Source organism: Moschus berezovskii, chromosome 16, assembly GCF_049115385.1.
Source record: "Moschus berezovskii isolate FMDL1 chromosome 16, NW_MosBer_1.0, whole genome shotgun sequence".
Taxonomy (NCBI): domain Eukaryota; kingdom Metazoa; phylum Chordata; class Mammalia; order Artiodactyla; family Moschidae; genus Moschus; species Moschus berezovskii.
In genome coordinates this window covers 61395357-61420563 of record NC_142475.1, presented here as the reverse complement: position 1 = coordinate 61420563, position 25207 = coordinate 61395357, and the positions used below count along the sequence as shown (strand labels likewise).

The 25207-nt window shown below is 44.5% G+C and overlaps 1 protein-coding gene across 5 annotated transcripts in view; it reads right to left on the bottom strand.

Annotated features, from left to right (window-relative positions):
* ASAP1 (ArfGAP with SH3 domain, ankyrin repeat and PH domain 1) overlaps positions 1–25207 on the bottom strand; it is a 357541-nt gene that overhangs the window by 122982 nt on the left and 209352 nt on the right. For 4 of the 5 annotated variants that reach the window (XM_088844856.1, XM_055431746.2, XM_055431745.2 and 1 more), the window contains one exon: positions 18710–18782. In XM_088844856.1, coding sequence (XP_088700982.1) covers positions 18710–18782 — 73 coding nt within the window. Of the gene's footprint in view, positions 1–18709; positions 18783–25207 lie in introns of those variants that run through there. The other variant, XM_088844855.1, reaches the window with a different exon arrangement.

Below are 25207 nucleotides of genomic sequence, written 5' to 3'. Positions count from 1 at the left end.
TAAATGAACACACGATGGAACTTGAATGGAGCATATCAGGCTTCATAACAGATGGTACCTGAGCAGCAACCTAAAGAATATATAGTTAACAAGCTGATTTAGGGTAAAGTACGCTTCAGGCAAGAGGTAACAGCCTACTGCCAAGGCACCATCAAGTACCCAGGGGTTAAAAAGAGACTAACAGGGGACCTTGGGTCTCTCCAGAGCTCACTGTCTCTGGTCCAGAACCAGGTATGCCAAGTTTAAAAGCATTGCCTTCCACTCCCGTTCATTATCACATGGGGTCAGATCTCTTTTGCCATACCAATCCATGAAGCCAGCAAACCTGCCCTGTGACCCCGAAAACAACCTGTTTTAATTTCATAAGACACCATGTGACTAGGGGATGAGTTCTGGACTTAAGAGTCTGTATTTTCTGAGATACAACATCCACTTGATACTGAACAGTTATGTCACGTCCCTGGGCCTCCGTTTCCCCATCTGTTCCCACCCCCTGCACTGGTTAAGATGAAAGGCAACATCCTTGGAGACAGAAAAGCCCTGTGTACATTTTGTTTTTTTGGTAAACTGCCTTTCTCCATACCCCTTTGGGTGAGTCATCCCCTGCCTCTTCAAGGTCATTTCGAAATTGGATCGGTTCTTTCCAAGTTCTAGCCGAGCTTCTGCAGGAATCTGCCCGAGCCCTGGGGGTGTTATCTGGAAACGCAACGTGCAGACTCCCATTTCTGCTGCGTTGACAGACCCATTAACTCACAGAGCCCCAAGAAAAGATGCCCGCAGACTTCCACGGGGCTATTACTCAGCATTTAAACGGCACTTGAACATCACTCCATTATAGCAGAAGCAGAAATGTTCTGTCTTCTGGCTCCATTATTCAGGCTTCCTAACTGCCAGATCAAATACGCATCACGCCCTGGTTTGCTGATGGTTCCTGAGGTAATTTTAGATCTGGCCCCTGAAAAAGCTAGAAAGGAGATGAGCAAATTCCTCTCCTACTCAAGTCTCCCACAGCAGGAGTGCCCATTACCCAACGGAGGCAAGTTTTCTCATAAAAAGATGTACTTTAAAAATATGGCTTAAAAAAAATATGGTTTCACTAAAAACGTGCATCAAGTATCCACACTGAGATACAAAGATTATTTAGGTCATTATGTCTGTGGCCTCAGGTACATCTTGTGGCCTCAGTGGTTCCCAGCTTTAGCTTCCTGGTTAATATTTTATGTGGAATTTCTGCCATGTGCTCTGTGATGAGCAAGAGGGATGGGATGGGGGGGGGGGAGGTGAGACAGAAGCTCCCGAGGGAGGGGATATGTGTATACTTAAGAGTTGATTCATGCTGTTGTACAGCAGAGACTAAAACAGCATTGTAAAGGAATTATACTCCCATTAAAATAAATAAATAAAATTGTTAAAAGTTTTTAGAAATTCAGGAGAAGACCCATTTTTGTCAGATTATAAAGGGATCCGTGACTTCAGAATTTCAGAAGCACAGAGGAAATATCCAGTTCAGTTCAGTTCAGTCGCTCAGTTGTGGCCGTCTCTTTGAGACCCCATGGACTACAGCACACCAGGCCTCCCTATCCATCACCAACTCCCGGAGTTTACCCAAACTCATGTCCATTGAGCTGGTGATGCCATCCAACAATCTCATCCTCTGTTGTCCCCTTCGCCTCCTGCCCTCGATTTTTCCCAGCATCAGGGTCTTTTCAAATGAGTCAGCTCTTCGCATCAGGTGGCCAAAGGATTGGAGTTTCAGGTTCAATATCAGTCCTTCCAATGAAGCCAGGACTGATCTCCTTTAGGATGGACTGGTTGGATCTCCTTGCAGTCCAAGGGACTCTCAAGAGTCTTCTCCAACACCACAGTTCAAAAGCATCAATTCTTCGGTGAGCAGCTTTCTTCACAGTCCAACTCTCACATCCATACATGACCACGGGAAAAACCACAGCCTTGACTAGCCTTGACTTTGTTGACAATGTCTCTGCTTTTTAATATGCTGTCTAAGTTGGTCATTGGAGAAGGAAATGGCACCCCACTCCAGTACTCTTGCCTGGAAAATCCCATGGACGGAGGAGCCTGAGAGGCTGCAGTCCATGGGCTTGCTAAGAGTTGGACACAACTGAGCGACTTCACTTTCACTTTTCACTTTCATGCATTGGAGAAGGAAATGGCAACCCACTCCAGTGTTCTTGCCTGGAGAATCCCAGGGACGGGGGGGCCTGGTGGGCTGCCATCTATGGGGTCACACAGAGTCGGACACGACTGAAGCGACTCAGCAAGTTGGTCATAACTTTCCTGCCAAGGAGTAAGCGTCTTTTAATTTCATGGCTGCAATCACCATCTGCAGTGATTTTGGAGCCCCCAAAAATAAAGTCAGCCTCTGTTTCCACTGTTTCCCTATCTATTTGCCGTGAAATGATGGGACTGGATGAAATGCTCTTAGTTTTCTGAATGCTGAGCTTTAGGCCAACTTTTTCACTCTCCTCTTTCACTTTCATCAAGAGGCTCTTTAGTTCTTCTTCACTTTCTGCCATAAGGGTGGTATCATCTGCATATCTGAGAGTACTGATATTTCTCCCAGCAATCTTGATTCCAGCTTGTGCTTCATACAGCCCAGGATTTCTCATGATGTACTCTGCATAGAAGTTAAATAAGCAGGGTGACAATATACAACCTTGACGTACTCCTTTTCCTATTTGGAACCAGTCTGTTGTTCCATGTCCAGTTCTAACTGTTGCTTCCTGACCTGCATACAGGTTTCTCAAGAGGCAGGTCAGGTGGTCTGGTATTCCCATCTCTTTCAGAATTTTCCACAGTTTGTGGTGATTGACACAGTCAAAGGCTTTGGCACAGTCAATAAAGCAAAAATAGATGTTTTTCTGGAACTCTCTTGCTTTTTCAATGATCCAGTGGATGTTGGCAATTTGATCTCCGGTTCCTCTGCCTTTTCCAAAACCAGCTTGAACATCTGGAAGTTCACAGTTCACGCATTGCTGAAGCCTGGCTTGGAGAATTTTAAGCATTACTTTACTAGCGTGTGAGATGAGTACAATTGTGTGGTAGTGTGAGCATTCTTTGGCATTGCCTTTCTTTGGGATTGGAATGAAAACTGACCTTTTCCAGTCCTGTGGGCACTGCTGAGTTTTCCAAATTTGCTGGCATATTGAGTGCAACACTTTCACAGCATCATCTTTTATCAGTTGAAATAGCTCAACTGGAATTCCATCACCTCCACTAGCTTTGTTTGTAGCAATGCTTCCTAAGGCCCACTTGACTTCACATTCCAGGATGTCTGGCTCTAGGTGAGTGATCATATCATCATGATTATCTGGGTCGTGAAGATCTTTTTTGTACAGTTCTTCTGTGTATTCTTGCCACCTCTTCTTAATATCTTCTGCTTCTGTTAGGTCTATACCATTTCTGTCCTTTATCGAGCCCATCTTTGCAAGACATGTTCGCTTGGTATCTTTAATTTTCTTGAAGAGATTTCTAGTCTTTCCCATTCTATGGAAATGTTAGCAGAATCTAAAGACAAGTCTTCCTGCCCTCGACAAGGACAGAGTCCAGTGCATTCAGAGGAGGACGTCAGCACACACATACATAAGCAGTCAAGAGGGCTAGGCTGGATTCCTTGATTGTTACTTAGTTCACTTTTTGGCTGTGCTGGGTCTTTGTTGTGGGTCAGGCTTTTCTCTAGTTGTGGCGAGCCAGGGCTCCTCTCCAGTTGCAGTGTGCAGGCTTCTCCCTGCAGTGGCTTCTTTTGTTGAGGAGCACGGGCTCTAGGGCGTGTGGGCTTCAGCAGCTGCAGCTCCCAGGCTCTAGAGCACAGGCTCAGTAGTTGTGGCACACAGGTTCAACTGCTTCAAGGCACATAGGACCTTCCCAGATCAGGGATCAAACCCTGTCTCCTGCATTGGCAGGCGGATTCTTTACCACTGAGCCACCAGGGAAGCCTGGACTCTGGTTTTGGTCCCTGGGGAAAGGCATTCCTTACTGGCCCTCATGGGCTCCCCTTAGAGTAGGTACTGTGCATTCTAGGTGGCAAAAGAATCTTAATCTCATTTTATAACCACTTCCCTGGTAGTTCAGTTGGTAAAGAATCTGCCTTCAATGCAGGAGACCCAGGTTTGATCCCTGGGTTGGGAAGACCCCCTGAAGAAGGGCGTGGCAACCCACTCCAGTATTCTAGCCTGGAGAATCCCACAGGCAGAGGAGCCTGGCGGGCTACAGTCTACGGGATTGCAAGGAGTTGGACACAACTGAGCGACTAACACTTTCACTTTCAACTCATAAACAGACATGGTAGGGATCATCTACTCTGTTTCATAGACAATAAAATGAGGTCCTGAGAAATGAAGGGATTTGCTAAGAAATGTGCAGCTACGACTAGCCTGGGCACACCCAGCTCTTCTGCACTGGGGCCACCGTTTCCACTCGTCACTGTGCTTGCAGCCCAGCAGCAATGCAGCATGACGGGTTTCTCCATCTCAGAACTCCTGGAACAGACATCACCCTGAGGGCAGACAAGCAGGAAGAGGGCTGCAGAACGGCAGCTGGGTACCACCTAACTGTGCTGTCTGGGACTGAGAATACACAAAACAAAATGCAGTGTAAAAAGAAACACGGCTGGGTAGTACTTTCTTCTGTTAGCTAATATGAATTTTCTACAGCAAACATGTTAATCCACATTACACTTCCATATGGGGGGAAAAATCAAATAGAAAATGTCACTCAAAAAAAAAAAAAAGTCAGCCCCTGGCATTGCAAAGAAGCAGCCCCATGCAATTCTCCACGGAGAGAATGTGTATGTTAGATGAATTATCTAAGATGTGGAAGGATACCATTCTGCCATCGGTGAATGCAAGCGATGGCATCCTCACAAAGTCATCATCTGACAGCTCCTGAGTGTCCTGTCTCATGGGACTGATTATCAGTGAAAGACACTTCAGGATCAGTAGCAACTTGCTTGATCTCCATACCCAAACAGAGGATCAGAAAAATCAATACGGAGTTATCTTTCCGGGCTAAAGACTCAACTGGAAAATCCCTCCAGTCCTGGGAACAGACACTTTAGGATTCTTGTCCGCTCCCAAACCACATATGGCATTCAACACATGGACAACTGCTTTCTGGAGGTTATCACAAAGCATGGCTGCCTTATGGTGGTGTATAACGTGAAGAACTGTGATGGAGCTGCTTCACGTGTGATATGCCAGGTGGTTATCATACAGGAAAAAACAATCTGAATTTGATGAGATATAAACCATCCAAGAGCATGGTCAAATGCAGTTTGAAACAAGCAGTAAGGTACAGGCAGGCTGCAGAATCTTAACTGCAGTGGTCAGCGAGGGTTGTCCAAAGGAGAAAGGTGGTCCTGAAAAGAGAACTACAGACCTAGAGATGGTCCTGCTGAGTGAAGTCAGTCAGGCAGAGAAGGAAAGATACCATGTGACATCCCTTACATGCAGAAATGATACTAATAAACTTATTCACAAAACAGAAACAGAAGCACAGACTTAGAGAACTTAAGGTTACTGGGGAAGGGGGTGGGGGTAGGGGAGAATAGGGGGAGGGGACAGTCACGGAGCTTGGGATCCACATGTATGCACAGCTCTACTTAAAATGGATGGTCAACAGGACCTCCTGTGGAGCACAGGGAGCTCTGCTCAGTGTTGTGAGGCAGCCTGGATGGGAGGGGAGCTGGGGGGGTAGAATGGACGCGTGTATGTGTATGGCTGAGTCCTTTTGCTGTCCACCTGAGACCATCACAACATTGTTAACCGGCTATATTCCAGTATAAAACAAAAAGTTAAAAAAAAATCTACAGAGAGCTACTGACCTGAATCTTTAAACAGTGAGAAGGGTCAGTGAGAAGGACAGAAAATCACAAATGGGGTTATATATCTGTGCCTTTAACTGATGAGATTTCACTTAGCAGAGCTGAAAGAACGAGAGAGAGACAGAGACAAAGAGACCCCCATTCCACTCAGTGAGCGCCTGTCCCTGGGGCAGGGAGACACACCAACCTGCTCTCCACCTGCTGGCGGAGGGCCTCTCTCCCTGGGCGAAGGGTGACTGGCTCAAAGACCACGTGTCTTTAAATACCAGGGCTCCTAAACGACTGCCAATGCTACGTAAAATCACAGGAGTTCTATTTTCAGTGTACTTTATAGGCCATCCAAGCATATTCAAGGCTTGCTTTGACTCCATGGGTTACTTTCCATCCAGGCAGACTTTAAAATCTAACCTCAAATCAAGTATGACTGTAGATAAATATATTTTACTTCACAATAAACTAACTTTAAGAGAACAGACATCACTACTTATCCTGTTCATCCTATTACTCACCTCGCTGGTATGTAATAGTTCTGACTGAACAAATGAAATGCCAACTTTCGACTCCACTAACCTCAGTTGAAGGTATACCTCTCAAGTCACTTGTCATACACTGGCATTTATTATTTATTGATTTAAGTTGAATTGCCTTAAAACATAGTAACCGCCTGTGAGCCAAGAGTGTTCTGTCAATTCTTTCCAGGTCTAGATACAATAAGGGCTTAATAAATGAATTAGTCATATACAATAATAAATGAGTTAGTCATATATAATTAAAAAAGCTTTCTGGCTATGCTGGGTCTTTGCTGCTGCTCGGGCTTTTCTCTGGTGGTGGCGAGCAGAGTCTGCTCCCGAGCTGCAGTGCACAGCCTCTCATGGAGGTGGCCTCTCTTGTGGAGGACAGGCTCCAGGCTCATGGACTTCAGCAGCTACAGCTCCCGGGCTCTAGAGACACAGGCTTAACAGTTGTGCTGCATGTGCTTGGTTGTTCCATGGCATGTGGGATCCTGATTCAGATCAGGGATTGAATGTGTGTCTCCTGCACTGGCAGGTGGACTCCACCACTGGGCCACCAGGGAAACCTTCTCATATATGATTCTAATAATTAAAGGCCTGCAGCTGCTAACCTGACATGACAGAGTAACTTCTGCCAGGCTAACGCACCTTTCATTAACAATGATAAACGATGGACAAAATATAAAAATAACAACCATTTGAAGTCACTGGAAAGTACACAAAGGCATGAAGAAAGAGGCAGGGATGTCACTCTTTGAAGAAGGGAACTGCCCTGGGAAAGACCATCTGTTAGTGGCTTTTCTCCAGAGGACAGACCTCAGTCCATGCTGGGCAAGGAGAGCAGAACTTCTGCAGAAAGTGCATTTTACTGAGCAAAGGTGTCAGAGGTCAGAGTTCAGGATTGCGTTAGCAGCCGGAAATTGAGTGGCGGGGGTGGGGGGGGATCTTAGGAGGAAGTCAGAGAAGGGAGAGCCCGCATGTCTGTGTATACCTTCCCTTCAAATCCTTGGCAGGTCCTGCACTGCACATGTATGAATGATACTTCGAGAAGCCCTGTGGGGAACAACAGCTGAGAGCTGAGCAGGCCTCAGCCACTTCCCTAGGCCGAGTAAGGTATGGAATTCAAGTCCCACAAAGTCAGCACTGTGGGCTGAAGTCCCTGAGGACTGTGCCTCTGGCGTACAGACCATGTAGCAGGACGAAGAGCTGCATCCTAGGACTGTGAGCAAAACTAAAACAAACTCACCCTAAAAAAGCTTTTCATGGGGTCAAGGTGATGGCTGTTGTCCAGTTGCTAAGTCGTGTCTGACTTTTTGCGACCCCACGGACTGTAGCACATCAGGCTTCCCTGTCTTTCACTATCTCCCAGAGTTTGCTCAAACGCATGCCTGTTGAGTCAAGGTGACGGTGATCACCAGCAATTCAACTGTGTACTGAAATAAACACACTTCTTAGAAAGGCAACTATCCAGAGTCTCTACAACATGTAATTCACTATGTCCACCTTGCAAACAGAAACTATTGGACATGCAAAGAAACAGAAGATATGCAGCTAAAAGTCAACAGAGAAGAAGTCAAGACAGGCAGAACCACAGAAAGCCTAGATGTTGGATTTCAGTTCAGTTCAGTCGCTCAGTCGTGTCCGACTCTCCGCGACCCCATGAATCACAGCACGCCAGGCCTCCCTGTCCATCACCAACTCCCGGAGTACACTCAAACTCATGTCCACAGAGTCAGTGATGCCATCCAGCCATCTCATTCTCCGTCGTCCCCTTCTCCTCCCGCCCCCAACCTTTCCCAGCATCAGACTCTTTTCCAGTGAGTCAACTCGTCGCATGAGGTGGCCAAAGTATTGCAGTTTCAGCTTTAGCATCAGTCCCTCCAATGAACATCCAGGATTGATGTTGGATTTAGTACGAACTAATTTCAAAAGTAAATAGTGCAGGACTTCCCTGCTGGTACAGTGGCTAAAACTCCACCTGCCAATGCAGGGGACACAGGTTCGACCCCTGGTCCAGGCAGACTGTACGTGCCATAGAGCAACTAAGCCTGTGGACCACAACTACTGAAGCCCAGGCACAGAGCCTGTGCTCCGCAACAGGAGAAGTTGCCACAATGAGACACCCTGCACCGCAGCAAAGGGTGACCTCCACTCACCACAGCGAGAGAAAGACCAGACGTGGCAATGAAGACCCAGCACAACCCAAAATAAAGAAATACATTCAAGAATGTATAGGAAAAGTTGGATAAAATGGGCGAAAAGATGAAGAATTACAGAGGAGATAAAAATTCTAAAGAAGGACTAAATGGAAATCCAAGAACTACAATATTCAAATAAAAAAAAATTCATTGGGTGAGACTAATAGCAGACCAGATGCTGCAGAAGACAGAAGCAGTCAACTTGAAGACAGGTAAGTAGACATTATCCAAACTGAAGCACAAAAAGTATAAAGACTAAAACTGAACAAGCTGAGTCTTGACGACCTGTGGGGACGATATCTAACATGAAAGTAACCGGAGTCCCAGAAAGATAGAAGAATATAAGAATAAATAAACAACCTGAAGAAATACAGGCTAAAAGTTTTCTAGCTTTGATTAATTTCTTTGGACAATTAACTGCAATTATAGTAATTATCGCTGATTACTATGTCCTGGGCTTTCCTGGTGGCTCACAGGGTAAAGAATCTGCCTGCAATGCAGGAGACCCGGGTACAATCCCTGGGCCGGGAAGATCCCCTGGAGAATGGCAACCCATTCCAGTATTCTTGTCTGAAAAATCCTATGGACAGAGGAGCCTGGCGGGCTACAGTCTACAGGGTCGCAAAGAGTTGGACTCGACTGAGCAACTAACACACATTATGTCTTAGCGTCAGCACTAAGTGGTTTACATATTTCCCAATTTTCACAAAGTAGGCATTACTGCCCCGTTTTCGGAATAAGAAAACTGAAGACTGAAACGGCGTGGAGGGCGAGGTGAAGGGTCTTGCACGCATCTCCACGGTCACAGATCTAAAATGACAAACTAGGTTTGTCCAGACTTTTGCCTGGCTATCTCAGAAAGCTCCTATCATCCTTGAGCTGATAGCGATGAAGGCAATCAACACCGCCACCACTGGGTCTGAATCTTGTGTGTTATTCTTCACGTCAGCCCAGTGAGGCAGAAATTATTATTCCCTTTACAGAAACGAAGACCCAAGTGCTTAGTGCTCTCTGTGCACAGGCTTCTCACCAGCAGTCAGAGGCTAAATCAGTATTTGATCCCAAACCTGTCTGAACTAACCCACGATACATTAACGATGGTGTGCAGGAGGCATGCTTAACCTATGTAAGAGAATATATGAATACCCTGGTCTGAGTGCCCTGTTGTTCATGTACCAGTTAGGCTAATTACAAAGGACACAGTAGTAACAGGAGTGAAACTGGTGAATACTTTGTGGGTAATCCTCAATTTCAGCTCTAGTCTGAAGGAATAAAACTGCTCCCCTTTCTAAGTGGCCCATCTGGCACTTTCAAGTTACAGGGCTACTGCTTCTTTTGCTTGTCTGTCCATCTCCCAGATGGCGTGCCCGTGAGCTCTGCACCCACTGAATGAATCCTCAGTGCACGATCCTGAGTCGGCAGTCGTTCACCTCTGGCAGCTAATAGTCTTGGCAATTCTGCCTCGGCAGCTTTGGGATGATAAGGAAATAAGTTTCAAGACTTGTTGCTACTGACGAGCTGTGTGAGTAATTCAAGCCAGGTTTAAATTTAAACTTAATAGCTGTGCCAGTAATTTAAACCAGGTCCCTTCACCCCTAAATTGGGGATGACAATGTCTTTCATGCAGGACTGTTGAGATGATTAAGTGACAACAGGCACCTGGCATGTAGCAGGCACTCAATAAAAGGTAGTTATAATTTATTACTTCTATCAAACTTGGACCATGAAGGTACAGAAACATTTTTTTTTTTTATAGTCACCTTTAATGAAGTGTTTTTCTTGTTCATCTCAAGGCTTTTTTTAAAAAAAACCCGAACTACAGGTTATGGATAAGTGTTCCCAATTTCATTTAACATGAGTTAATTTCTCATGAAGCATGCTCCCATAAGTTGTAAGCAAACACTATAAAATATTAACTCATTTTAAAATTGAGACCCATTCATTCCAGATCAGCAAAATGGAGGAAGTGCATACACATACACACACATACCCCAGATGGCTTCTGATTTCAAATGAGAGTGTTTGAGCCAATGGCCTGAATACAAAAACCGTCAGTTCCCAAAGAGCCTCAAGCTGTAAGGTTATTCTAGAAAGAGACTTCAATTTTCTAAAGTCAGCTTAAAAAAACTCCTCTGATTTTATCCCTACATAATTTGAGCAGTAATACTCTCTCCCAGATAACTGTACTCCCTTTTAGAGAAGCCTGCTTCCTTGATCATTCTAAAGGAATCCATTATTTTGCTTTCATTTTTTAAGGAGTAATGATGGGGGACCTCTGGTAAGACACTGCACTCCCAAGTAAAGGGGGCCCGGTCCAATCCCTGGTCAGGGAACTAGGTCCCACATGCTGCAATTAAAAGATCCCTCATGCAGTCAAGTAAATAAATAACAATAAAACATTGTTTTAAAAGAAGAAGAAGAAGTAATGATGGACTCACAAGAATTCAAAATGCCTTGAAGGCCCAAAGTAATTTGTTTAAACTTTGCTCAAATCACTGCAGCCACCAAGAGCCATTTGCAGCTTTTCTGTCCAGGGCTTCTATTCCTGAGTGCCTAGTTTTGTTTATTTATTTATAGGTTTACTTTCATTCAAAAAAAGTTTTTAATCAGATTATCAGCCATCAATTTGGAAAACGGCAAAAAGGAGAAAATATTCTAAGCACAGACTGTTCTCCGTATACCTCTTGACATTCTTTCCATTAAAATTCTAATCTATTTTTACCTCTATCTATTCTTAAGAAAACTTTCTCCCCACAGAAAACTACAGGATTAAAAATTACAATTTTTAATTGTAATTACAATTAAGACTCTAAACTTAATTATCGACTCTGCTGCTGCTGCTAAGTCACTTCAGTCGTGTCCGACTCTGTGTGACCCCATAGATGGAAGCCCACCAGGCTCCCCCGTCCCTGGGATTCTCCAAGCAAGAACACTGGAGTGGGTTGCCATTTCCTTCTCCAATGTGTGAAAGTGAAGTCGCTCAGTCGTGTCCTACCCTTAGCGACCCCACGGACTTCAGCCTACCAGGCTGCTCCATCCATGGGATTTTCTAGGCAAGAGTACTGGAGTGGCTTGCCATTGCCTTCTCCGAATTATCGATTCTACTTACAATTAACTTCACACTATACTTTAAATTTGAGAAAACGCTAACTAAAAAAAAAAAAAAAAGCTGAAATGAAGTTGGAAATTACTTGGATATAAAGATTTACTTCCTATCCACTGATGAATTTAGCACTTTCCCTTTAAAATCTTAAGATTCTCTCATATATGACAAGCTATTTCTTAAAACAGAAAAATTATCAAAATGAAAATCTGGGGTGAATATCACATTTTAATTTTGCTTTAAAAAAATACAGATGTGCTTGTAAAACCACTCACTGTGCGTCTATAACTGAAAATGCAAGGGGGAATAAGAGAGGAAGCAATAAGAGAGCAAAGTGTTTCCTGATCTGAAAAAGCTGGGGACTATTCATGATCACGAGAATCCCAGGGACGGGGGAGCCTGGTGGGCTTCCGTCTATGGGGTCACACAGAGTCGGACACGACTGAAGTGACTTAGCAGCAGCAGCAGCAGCATTCATGACCATCCAGTGATATTTCAGAAATAATACTTCCCTATCATATGCTTGTAATCAAATGACATACCACTGTCACTTCTTTATTCGCTAAAATAAAAGGATTTGAGAACCCAAATTTTCTGACTAACGACGTTACAGAGATTTCTAGCGGATACCATGTGTTACTAATAAGCTAAAATGTACTCCAAGTATATCTTGGCATGAATTTTAAGGAAGCCACCACATAACAATAAAACACACATTTTGATTTGTGAGTCATTATTTTTTAATCACAGAAAAAGACCTAGTAGCAGGAATATCCTGGGTTTTTCCTGCCAAGGAGAACTGTACATGTGCGTGTGTTTAAATAACACATCTGTTCCCCCCAAAAAATGAACCAATTCAACTCAACTAAGTCATGTGATAGAAAAACAAATTTGGTACACCCACGCTCAGAGTGAGCCACACGACTCTCCCATTTCATGCAAGTACGGTGTGTACCACTTTCTCCTCCAGCGGCACTGAGGTGCAGTAAGCTCTTCTTTCTCCAGAGACACACGCTGACTTACACTGGACCCACTGCGTGCACACTCATGCCGGTGCTCGCGGGGGCAGAAATCCCGTGACTGTCAGCCCCACTGCAGCTCTTCTGATCTCAGGTTGCACTCAAAGACCAAGGGCAGGATGTCGGTCAGAGCTGCGGTCACCTGAAGGTTCAGGGCTAGAAAATGTGCTTCAGTGGCACTTTTTGGTGGGGAAAAAAAGCCTCCAGGCTGCTTGAGTGTCCTCACAGCATGGTGGCTGGTTTCCTCCAAAACAAAAGAAGAGCTGGGAACCTAGGTGGAAGCCATCTCTTTTATGAACTGGCCTTGGAAATCACATGGCATCACTTCCATTACACTCTCTTCAATAGAGGAGCGTTCTAAGTCTGGCATATGTTCAAGGCAAAGAGAATCAGACTTTATCTTTTGAAAAGAAAAAGCCCCAAAGAACTGCAACATCCTTCAAAACCTCTATGAGGTTCAAGAAAATACTTGCTATATTAAACATGTATTAGTGGGAGAGAGAGAAAAAGAATACATTCACCAGGTAAAACTTTCTAAATGACCATGCATTTCACAGTTCAACACTGTTAAGACTTCAAAACTTAGAACCAACATAGAAGAATTGAACGGCTTGGAAATTTTCCCCTTGATCCAAGTAGTTTGCAGAATTCAGTTTTTTGTTTTTTACAATCTCCTCATATACAGCAGGGACAAGTAAGAGAGAGAGAGACAAATTCCTAAAGCCGTTTCAAACTAAACTGCTTACATGGAGATAATTTGTTTTTCCAATAAAAGGTCTCTTATTAATTTATAACTTCTATTGACAAAGCTTACATGCAAAAAATAATAGATACCCTCTTACAGTAGGTCCTTTCACCATTCTCAACCATCTTTCAAATTGTTTTGGGGAGGTGGTTGGTTAAGTATTTTCAAACCAGAAATACAGAAATGTTTCTTGAAGTTCCAGAGAACATCAGATGGATTTTGTGTCACTTAAGCACTGTGAGAAACCAAGAAAATTATTAAAACACACTGGGAAACAGACACCAGGGCTCAGCCTCTTGTGGCTTCTCTGGAAGAGACCAGAAGCCCTTGGACAGGAATGGCCTGGATTCCACTGAGTATGGCTCATGGGAAGATGTGCAGCATCACTGTTTTACTCATCTCGCTGTTTTTTAAGAATTAAATGTCACAGGGCTGCTCACACAAGTTGACAAAAAAAAAAAACCCTAAATATGCTGTAATCATTGGTGACTGCAGAAACCCTATCAGGTCCCTGCAGTGGGTGAGATCTGAGTTTATCCCCACATTTCCAGGCTACAGGGATGATGATGATAACTGCTATTGTGGCCCCCTATCTGAAAGGCACTGAAGTCAGCCCATGGGTTACATGCTGCGAGGTTACATTTGATGGATTCATTCATGAATATTCACGACCAGTGAATGTTTAATGGCCACTGACAGAGCATTTCCTGGGGACCCATCCGGCTGATAAGCAGCAACTCATCCCGTGCTTGGTGCGCTCCCGCCAAGTGTCAGGCGGACGACAGGCATATAGTGGCTGCAGACAGCCACGCTGGGGTCAGCCAGGCTCCCCTCCCAGTCCCTGCCAGTTGTGGCCTCCTGGACAGGACGGTGTGGCCCTTCACACTTCAGCTCCATCATCCATAAAACGGAGATAATAGGAGACCTACCTCAGAGGCTTGATGGGCTTCACTTAGTATGGCATGGGCACCCAGTGTATGCCAAGTCCTCCAGAGGTATTCCCCAAGCACCTTCTTTGAATGACATCAGGTTTCCTTTTTGTATCCTGCAAGCTTTCCTTTAGTATTTGCCAGTTTCTAAGTACTTTCCAGCTTGATGATCTGCTATTAACATCTCTCATTCTCCCACCGGACTGTCAAATTACCATCAAGGCAGAGATTCTGTCTGATTTATCTAATATACCCAACATCCCAAACAGTAGCATATAATAGGGGCCCAATAAATACTTGATAGGCTAATAAACTATGTTGGCAAATTCACAAAATACAAACATGAAAGACACAATACCGGCCCGACAACAAGGAGTTCCCAGGCCACCGATGCAAATTCTCAATTTTAGTTCTCAATTCTAGTTGCATTTAGAATCCTCTGGGGAGTAATACTGCTGTAAGCCCAATACTTGGCCCCTACTGTGGAACAAGTATTGGAGGGTGGACCTACGGGAATCTCTGCTGTTGTGTTTTAAAAGAGTTGTTCAGGTGATCTTTTCAAAAATTATTTATTTTTGGCTGCGCTGGGTCTTTGATGCTGCACAAGGGCTTTCTCCAGTCTTGGCAAGCGTGGGCTACTCCCCAGTTGCAATGTGCCAGCTTCTCATTGAGGTGGCGTCTCTTGTTGTGGAGCATGGGCTCTAGGACATGGGACTTCAGGAGTTGCAGCACGTGGACTCAGGGGTTGTGGTGCACGGGCTTATTGGCTCTGGCATGTGGGATTTTCCCAGACCAGGGATGGAACCCATGTCCCCTGTATTGGCAGGTGGAGTCTTTACTACTGACCCACTAGGGGGAAACCCTTCTTCAGATGATTTTAATGAAAAGGCAGGATTGACACTCACTGGTCTAATGCTTGAAAGACTGACCGACAGTTACCATACAGTGTGAGGTATATTCTTCTGGGGATGATGGAGGTGTGTTGTCTCCGCACCATCTAATATCGTAGCTCCCTGTCACATGTGACTACTGAGGACTCAATGTGGCTACTGACATTGAGGGCCTGAATTGAATTTTAATTTAAATTGAAAAGGTTATGTGTGACCAGGAACTCTTCTATTAGCCAGGGCAGAAGACACACGACAGCCTGGAATCCAGGTGACAGGACTCAAAGCTCAGTGAGCTGTGGTCCCACCCACAGGAGAGCATCACTGGGCAGCGGAAGCAGTGACCAGACTCTGCACTCACCCCACAACCCTACACCTTCCACACACGCAGGACAATTCCATCGCCATGCCTGGGACGGCTGGGGCCAAGCACAAGCGCTGCTGTGTCAGCTGCTGAATGGCGCGTCATTGTGCAAAAGGGGGTGATGTGTCCTAAGAAAGGACTCTTGGAAAGGAAAGACTTGCATGGAGGCCCCAGCAAAGAACTAACATGGCAGCACCTCAGAGATATAAATCAGAAGTCTCCCTTTATGAGTCACAGCATAAGCCATTAACATTACCGGGAACTGACATGCATTCCTGAGGCAGAAAATGGCTTACTACATTCATTATAAACTCAGACTGGTTCCACATCACTGGTAGAAAGGCTGAATTAATATAGAGAAAGCACCCGCGCTATTGCCTTACCGTCACTTTTCCTCACCTACTGTGTGTTAGCCAGGCACTACACGGCAGGCAGTGTGTTAGGGACCCTGAATATTCCCTCATTCTGTCCGTACAAGACTCTGTAAAGTAGAGGCTATTTTCTCATTTTACGGTGAGGTAATTTAAAACTCATGGAAGTTAAATAATTTACTTGACTTTGACAAGCAGGAATAAAGCTACAGTTCAAACTCAGATCTATATTATACATAAGATTGTTTTTTTATAAAGTTTGTCTCATATTCTATTATATACTCAACAGATATGCGACTGTCCAACACACCTCCATTTATTTTCTGTTTTATCAAATCACAGTCAATGCTTCAATGAGCCTACTTCTATATAAAGCATAATACACACACATATATGTAGAAAAGTACATATATTCTAAGTGAGCATTTCATGAATTATCAAAAAGTAGACTTAACTATGGATTCGATCGACCAATCCATAGTTTCTTATAGAAAAACCCAAATGATCTTATTGGTCAGTCCAAATCAAGAAACAGAAGAATGAAAGCACCTCAGAAGCCCCTTGGGCAACCTCCTAGTTATTTATCCCATCCTCCACCAAAGAGCTAGTATCTGTAAAGGGCCTACCACCTCATGGGAGTTCATTAGATGCAAGCTAAGAGAGAAGTTACAAATTATGTGTATAATCTAGGCCAAGACTTAAAGTACCACTTGGTCACTAGATAACTGGACAAATTATTTTAATTAGAAGTCAGTGTTTTATTGGACATAAAGAAATTAGAGACGGGTCTCAAACTACCAGGGTACAAAATCTGTTAATTAGGATTACAGACTGCCCTAGGCTTGGGGCTTTAAGGGTGACAGGTGACTGATTCTCGGCTCTGATAAGGTGAGGAGGACCAGGAAGTACCTGAGGGCTGAGCTCTGCCTGGTTCCACGTTCCTTTCAGCCCCATGATTTTACCAAAATAGGGAGCATAAATTTAAATAAAATATAAAACGAATAAAATACGAATATATCATACTTAACTAAACTCACAGGAAGTGGCAGGCCTTTTACAGATGTGAACTACTTAAATCCCTTCAACAGTCCTGTAATAGCACCGTCCCCGCTTTACAGAGAAGATGACTTGAGGTTCAAACAGTGAAGCACCTGGAGATCACGAGGCGGGTTAGGGTTGGAGCAAGGAGGCAAACCCACCCGCACCGGACCTCAGAGCCCTGCCCCGTCCAAACGTCCTGCTGCCTTCCCCCCAAAGTGTTCTCTTCTGTTACAGACAACTGACTTCCTGGAGACATGACCTCTGGGAAAGCCAGCTGATGACTGCAATAACAGTAACAAAAGATGTGGGGCACAGACCTGGAACTCCTTTTCTGTTTCCAAGCCTCTCTCCCCCAGGGCGCTGGGACCGAACGTTTCATGTGGACACCTACTGTTTATCTCCATTCGGTTTGCTTCTTCTTATCCACTGACAACATACTTTTCTCTACAAGATGACAAAGTCTCTGACCAAGTAAGTAAAGTAAGTAAGTGTTAGTGGCTTAGTCGTGCCCGACTCCTTGCGACCCCATGGACTGCAGCCCACCAGGCTGCCCTGTCCATGAGACTTTACAGGCCAGGATACTGGACTGGGTAGCCTTTCCCTTCTCCAGGGAATCTTCCAAACCCAGGGATCGAACCCAGCTCTCCTGCATTGCAGGCGGATTCCTTACCAGCTGAGCCACAAGGGAAGCCCATTTGCTGACACAGGTTACCTGGCCTGCCCTGAGCCACAAGCAAAGCAGGTTGTGGCAGGTTTGTGTCCAGGTGTCCACTTAGCCTTGCAGCCCACGTCCCCCTAACTTTCACCCCACGTCTGTCACCAATTGGTAGTGGTGGTGGTGTTCAGTCACTAATTTGTGTCTGACTCCTTGTGACCCCATGGATTGTGTAGCCCATCAGGCTCCTCTGCCCACGGGATTTCCCAGGCAAGAATACTGGAGGGGGCTGCCATTTCCTTTTCCAGGGGATCTTCCTGACCCAGGGGTTGAACCTGAATCTCCTGCATTGCAAATGCATTCTTTACCACTGAGCCACACGGGAAGCCTGTCACCAATATTGATTCCCAAATGTGTACAAGTACGCTTCAGATGGAAAAGATCCTCGTTTAACTGAATTACAGCCTGACCAACCACACAAAGAGATTTCATATGTCACTTGTGGCAATATTACCTATAACTTTACTAAGTTTTTCAATGTAAAATAAAACCTACTGCAATTAATGGGCTTCCCAGGTAGCACTAGTGGTAAAGAACCCTCCTGCCAAAGCAGGAGACATAAGAGACGTGGGTTCTATTCCTGGGTCAGGGGGATCCCTGGAGGACGGCATGGCAACCCACTGCAGTATCCTCGCCTGGAGAATCCCCTGGACAGAGGAGCCTGGTGGACTACAGTGCATAGGGTCGCAAAGAGTTGGACACGACTGAAGCAACTTAGCACTGCAATTAATGTTTTTTCTTCCTTTTTCTTAGGAAGCAGTAACAGGCTTGAACTGACAGAAGAGACAGAAGAACTGAATTTCTTTGACTTACTTGGTTTTCCATTTGTAGAAAGTCATTCATAAACTTAGCACCTAACAAGTAACAGAAAAACTTGGGTCTCCTGCATTGCAGACAGATCCTTTACCATCTGAGCCATCAGGGAAGTCCAAGACTATATCTATAAATATATATAATTGGTGCTGTCCGTGTTGGTAAGTACTTACCTTGACCGGAATTATATATTGCTTTTACAGACTTCTTAACTTTCTGTAAGGCTGTTCTATCTTGGTCTAGAGCCTAAAAGAGAAAAACGGGGAGAGAAAATGTTGGAAAACTTGGTAAGTTTAAAAAAGAAAAGAAAAAAAAAAACTCATTCATAACCGCATTTGTTGTTCCAAGCACTGCAGCAACAGCAAACTGGCACATTTATCTAATGGTGGACCGTTTCAGAGGCATGATTTGCCTGGAATCGAGTAGTTTTGAGATAAATGCAGTTATTCCGTATGCTCAACACTGGGTGAAATGGATAACCAGTTAGCTGGTAACTGTGCTAAGTTATGCACAGGAAAGAAAATAGAAGACACCTAATAAATCTTAAGATTTGATTCCTTCACTTGGAAAGCCTATAACTTAGGAAGGGAGAAAGGCAAACATGTGACATGTTCCCAGAGGACAAAGCACATCGTCAAATGGTAACTTCAGCCAGAAAGAAAACATTTAAGGGGGTGTCATAAATGAGAGTGGCCCGAAGCACTTCTCAAACTTTTAACTTGAGGATTACTTTCAGTGTTAAAAATTTTTTTGATGACATAATGCTGATATTTCAAAAATTCCGCTTACTAAAAATCACAACACGGAAAATGCTACCATGATTCTGGTAATGCTTACACATGATTTCTTAGGTGATGAATCAACACATCTCCAGCCATCTACCTGTGTTACGAGGTGGGTGGGGGTGGGGTATTCTGGGGGACTGTCACTCCTGATTCTTAACACAAGAGCTGGATACACAATTGTGTTTCACTTGAAAATTCATCACATGGTGCACGTAGGATGTGTACGCTTTTCCATGTGCGTATTACACTTCAAAAGCAAGTCAGTGGAAGATAACACTCATGGCACGCTGACTTAAAGTCCTCAGAACAACTTCAAGCCCCTCTCTGCTCTCCCAAGGGTCTAGGATCCATTCACAGGCTGGGAACCCCTGGATGGTTATGTGAAGATGTGGAGCAACAGCAGCCATCATCATAAACTCATTTGTATCAAGTTTAAGAACATTAAATGTGCACTCATGCCTATTACATCAACTAAACCTCAAGACTCCAGATGTGTGAACTGAGGCCCACAGAGGGGTAAGGCCTTCCTCACTGCAGGAAGGCACAAGGTGATGACAGCAGGCACCTACTACTCCCCTTCTGCAAAACGGGTTTTCCTGTTGCTCTGAATGTGGGGTTCAAGGGGCCCTGCCGCTTTCCTCTGGCTCCTGCTCTCTGGGTGAACATGGTGTATGCCAAGCTCAGTCCTGCCTAGGATTTCTGGGCTTGGGAACAGGGATCGTAACATTCAGCCCCTTTCTGATGATGCAAGCCTGGGGGCCGCCACGGCTTTTGTGGCGGAAGAATCTGGCCAGAAAGGATGACGCTAACAGAGACAAGGAACCAGAAACAAGAGGTGGAGGAGGCAGTCCTTGTGTCCAGCTGTCCTCAAGGCTATGTCACCGCTAACCTTCCTGCAGACTGAGGACAAAAGACAGTAAATTCCCTTCAGTCCTCGGCCAGCTGAAGTTGAGACTGTCATGTGCAACCACAGGTCCTGAATAACACAAGGACTGAAGTTTATCTGCACCAGATGCAAGCTTGGTGGAGAAGACACACCCAGCAAATAGAGTCTTCAGCAAAAAAAAAAAAAAGCAGCATCTGTATTTTTCAGATAAGGAAATGTGATAGGCCATCAATAAATATTTGTAAGAAGGGAGGAAAATATTAACTTGCCCAAAGTCATAGAGTCAGAAAGCGCTAAAGGTCACATTTCACACAAATGGCTCTTGAATCCCAAATCTAAGGGGATCCGTCCGTTCCGTTCCGTCGCTCAGTCGTGTCCGACTCTTTGCGACCCCGTGGACTGTAGCCTACCAGGCTTCTCCGTCCACGGGATTCTCCAGGCAAGAATACTGGAGTGGGTTACCGTTTCCTTCTCCAGGGAATACTGGGATAAAAATCAGACTGCAGGTCAAAGGCTATTTCTGCCACACCCATCACTTACTTCCCACCTCCACAACTTTGTCACAACCACATCCCACCTGTACTCCCTTTTTTTGTATTCTTTTTAAATCAATGTTTTTCTTTAGGTCCATTCCCTTTTTTTCCCCCCATTCACATCTTCTTTTCAAAAAAATAAATGGACATTGTAAAGAGCTGTATCATTCACCATTAACAGAAGATACCCTAGAAATGACGTAGTACCTCTAACTACACAAAATGCTCACCTATTTACTACCTCGAATCATCTCATCTAACACCAGGGACACCGCATATCACACTTAAGAAACTGTGTTTTACGACACAGTTGCAGAGAAGAGACAGGAAGCTTGAGTTATTTCAAAGATCTGAGATTTGTACTTTAAAGAGGGAAAATAACTAACATTTTAATAAATGTTTAGTCACATAGCGAGCTGAGGTTTACACAGATTAGTCCACTCAATTCTTACAAAAACCCTGCGGTAAGTGCTAGTACTGGATTCATTCTGTGAAGAAGGCTGATCGCTGAAGAATTGATGCTTTTGAACTGTGGTGCTGGAGAAGACTCTTGAGAGTCCCTTGGACTGCAGGGAGATCCAACTAGTCCATTCCAAAGGAGATCAATCCTGGGTGTTCATTGGAAGGACTGATGCTAAAGCTGAAACTGCAATACTTTGGCCACCTCATGCGACGAGTTGACTCACTGGAAAAGACTCTGATGCTGGGAAGGACTGGGGGCAGGAGGAGAAGGGGATGACAGAGAATGAGATGGCTGGATGGCATCACCGACTCTGTGGACATGAGTTTGAGTGAACTCCGGGAGTTGGTGATGGACAGGGAGGCCTGGCATGCTGTGATTCATGAGGTCGCAAAGAGTCGGACACGAGTGAGTGACTGGACTGAACTGAACTGAAACAGAGGCTTAGAAAGTAGAACTTGCCCCAGGGGGCAGAGTAGGGATTTGAATCCAGGTCTTCACAGTAAAAGGCCACCCCGAATCAAGAACCAGTTCTGTGTTCCAGTGACACCCCTGAGAAACTGAAACTGAAAGCACTCTCATCTTGAGCGGGGAGTGTCCCTCAGTGTGCAGAGGCAATCTGAGTTAAGATAGGCAGGTTGCTGGTAAGAGTGGGAGGGGAAGACAGTAACGAAAATATGTGCAAATAAGTACTCATTTTAAGAGATGGGATCCAAAGGGTTTATCCTTTGATGAACTGCTTTTGTGGTGAGGATATTTTAAAAAATAATTCTAATAACAGCCACCATTTATTTTTGTATATACATATTGAGCATGCGTGCTAGGTCGTTTTAGGCATACCCGACTCTTTGCAACCCTCAGGACTGTAGGGAGCCCAACAGGCTCCTCCAACCATGGGATTTTTCAGGCAAGAATACTGGAGTGGGATGCCAAGCTGTCCTCCAGGGGATCTTCCTGATCCAAGGATAGAACCAAAGTCTCCTGTGGCTCCTGCATTGCAGGCGGATTCTTTACTGCTGAGCCACCAGGGAAGCCCTTATATCCATTACAACTGCCATCTTTTTTTCCTGACGAAAACTTCTGCTTTATTTTGGAGAAGTCAAACAGCTTGCCAGGTGTCACATATCAGGTAAGAGAAAAAGCAGCTGATGCTTTTTCAAACAAGACACCTAAAACCCACTGTAGAGGGCATGCTCATGTTTCTCCTGATTTTTTAATAACTTTAGAGAAAGAACAAAAGATCTCCTTCTGGAAGAAAATACACTATTGGCTTAGCTTTGGAGAGGGATAACCATTGAAGAATGACTTTACTCATAGAGAAATTAATGAGTGGATTTTAATGTCCATGCACAGAGTTAATGACTCCCAATAAGCAAAGGGCGGGGAAGATTTCAGCCGTAACATTTTATGAGGCCAGTTATCTGCTTCCTTTCTGCAGGAGGGAAAGTCTCAGAAATTTATGTTGGATTCTTACCAACCTGTCTATAAACTAATAGGATGTAAAGTTCACGTACTTACTTTTAAAGGTTATTAATGACATCCACAGCCAAAATTACATCCAAAATTACATCTAGGTGACACTTTTCTTTTTACACTCTTCTATTTGGCCACTGGCAAAAGGCAGCCAAGTAAAATGCACTTTTAAGAGGTCTGTGTTGAAGATAGCCAGGGAACGCTGTCCTTCAATCAAACAAGGCTCCCTCCAGAAATAACACATGTCTAAATGTGCTAGAGAGCACCATCCCCTCGACCGCCAGACGAGCAACACTCGGCAGTGACATCTTTTAAAATGTCCTGTGTGTAAAACTAAATAAAGCAGAGAGAAAAGTGGCGGGTGAATGGGCTTCACAACTGTCCTCTCTCTCAACCCATTAAAAGTAGGTTAAAAACATGCCTGCGTTCGGAGTACGCATCCGAAGGTGAACAGCTAGAAAAAGTGTATGTGTTTGTGACAGAAGGAGAGAGGGAGTAGGGAGAAGGATGAATGAACCAAGGCAGGAATCCAGGAGAACACGCTGATCTCTAATAATGCAATAACACCTTCCCCATCTGAGAATTCCACAAGACAGCAACTCCGCCTTCTCTGCATTACTGAAGAGCAGGGGCGTTAACCTCGAAAAGTACTCTCATCTTTATATGGAGACATCCTATTTCATGTACAGTCCTGACAAGTGTGGGCATCTGAACGCACAGAGAAGGTACAGGCTGTTGCAAACTAGCGAGTGGCTGCTGGAGAAACCATTCCACAGAAGCCAGCAACCTGAGGGTTCAGAAGGAGTCTACAAACTGGATGTGAGAGTGAAAAAGAATTCTTTAAGAATCAAGGGGTTATTCAGGGTAGGATGTGGAGGCTTTCGTACCCCTCTGGGCTGAGCTGCATCCCTGGGTCACAACAGAGTGCAAACAACAGATGCTCTTGAAGATGCATAGGAATCCAGCCACGCCTGTTCCCCTCCATTTAGGCCATTTGTACCGGCTGATCTGTCTGTCTGGAACTCTCCTCCCTGAGCTCTTCAGGTGAGGGTTCTGTTTACCCAGGCCTCAGGTTAACAGCCCCTCCTGAGACCTCCCTAGTGGTCTAGTGGCTAAGACTGCAAGCTCCCTATGCAGGGGACTGGGATCCATCCCTGGTCAGGGAACTAGATGTCACATGCCCCAACTAAGACCTGGCATAGCCAAATTAAAAAAGGAAAAAAAGCTCCTTCCTCCAGGAGACCTAAGATCCACCTACAGCTCACTCTTCATACACTTCACACTGGATACTCAACAGCACTACACATCCCTGAAATGATCCTGGTCGTGACCTGTATGGAACTTCTCCCCCTCCAGGGGGAAAAGGAAAGCCCTATGGATGTGGGTCCCATGGAATCTCTTCATGGCTGAATTCCCAGCTCTGGCGTCCAGCTGAGCAGAAGCTCAAAAACGCTTATGAAACGAAGTTACAAATAATGAATCAACGAACCCCTCATTATTCTCAGCTCCCCAAATAGCAACGTACGCAATGCATGGCTTGCCTTGAAAATGGCCGAACAGAATTTTGAATTGAGAACACATGGCCCTCTGCAATTCTTCCCCTGATGGTTCTGAACAGCCGAGGTCTAAAAGCATGTATGTGTTAAATGTGTGAGTGTGTTTGTGTGTGTATATATGTGTGTGTCACACATATATATATAAGGAATATGGCCACACAGTACCTCAAGTAACGGTTTAAAAGGGCAGACAGAGCTTACACATTTTCAGTTAGTTTTGTATCTTAAGATAGTTATTCTGGCAACTGTTAAAAACATTTTATTGGAATACAGTACACCACTGTTAAATGAGCAATGCCAATATGACTGTTAACACTCATTAAGATTTTCTCTTTCAGAACTACTTTCTAAGTCCAGGGCACCTTCTTTCCAATATACTCAAGTGGGAAAAAATGTGTCTTATTTTAGGTAGATGTGATTTTAAAATAAAGCACAAGTCCTTGGTGCTAAGTCTTATGCGTATACTTACAGAGAAAGCAAACAGTGGATAACAAATAACCGCATGAAATTTCTTACAGACATGCCTGGGAAGACATCAATCATACCTCCCAGCCTCTAGGGATGCTGAACGTTAAATAGATTAAAGTACCTGGATGTGGCTGGCACAAAGCCTTGCACGGAGCAGGTGCTCAAAAACTGCTAGCACCATTACCCTCACCTCTGGAGGTGCTTCCAAGAGAGAAATTTCTGAAACACTTGGAGTGGTGACAGCACAGAGTTTCTGAAACAAGCACCCCACTAGCAAAGTGGTTTCTTCAATGAAAAGAATTTTTACTCAGTTGGGGGAAAAAAAGGAGTGCTTCCGTTGTATTATTTCAATAGTCCTATTCAGGAAGGTAATTTCAGAAATGTGTTTCAATAGATGCATTTGTCCCATAATCATCACAAGCTAAGAGCTCTTCTGTGCAACTGGCTTAATAGGGAAATCAAAGGGAGACGATGCTGGCCTGATTTTGGTTCAAAGCCCAGATGCTTCAT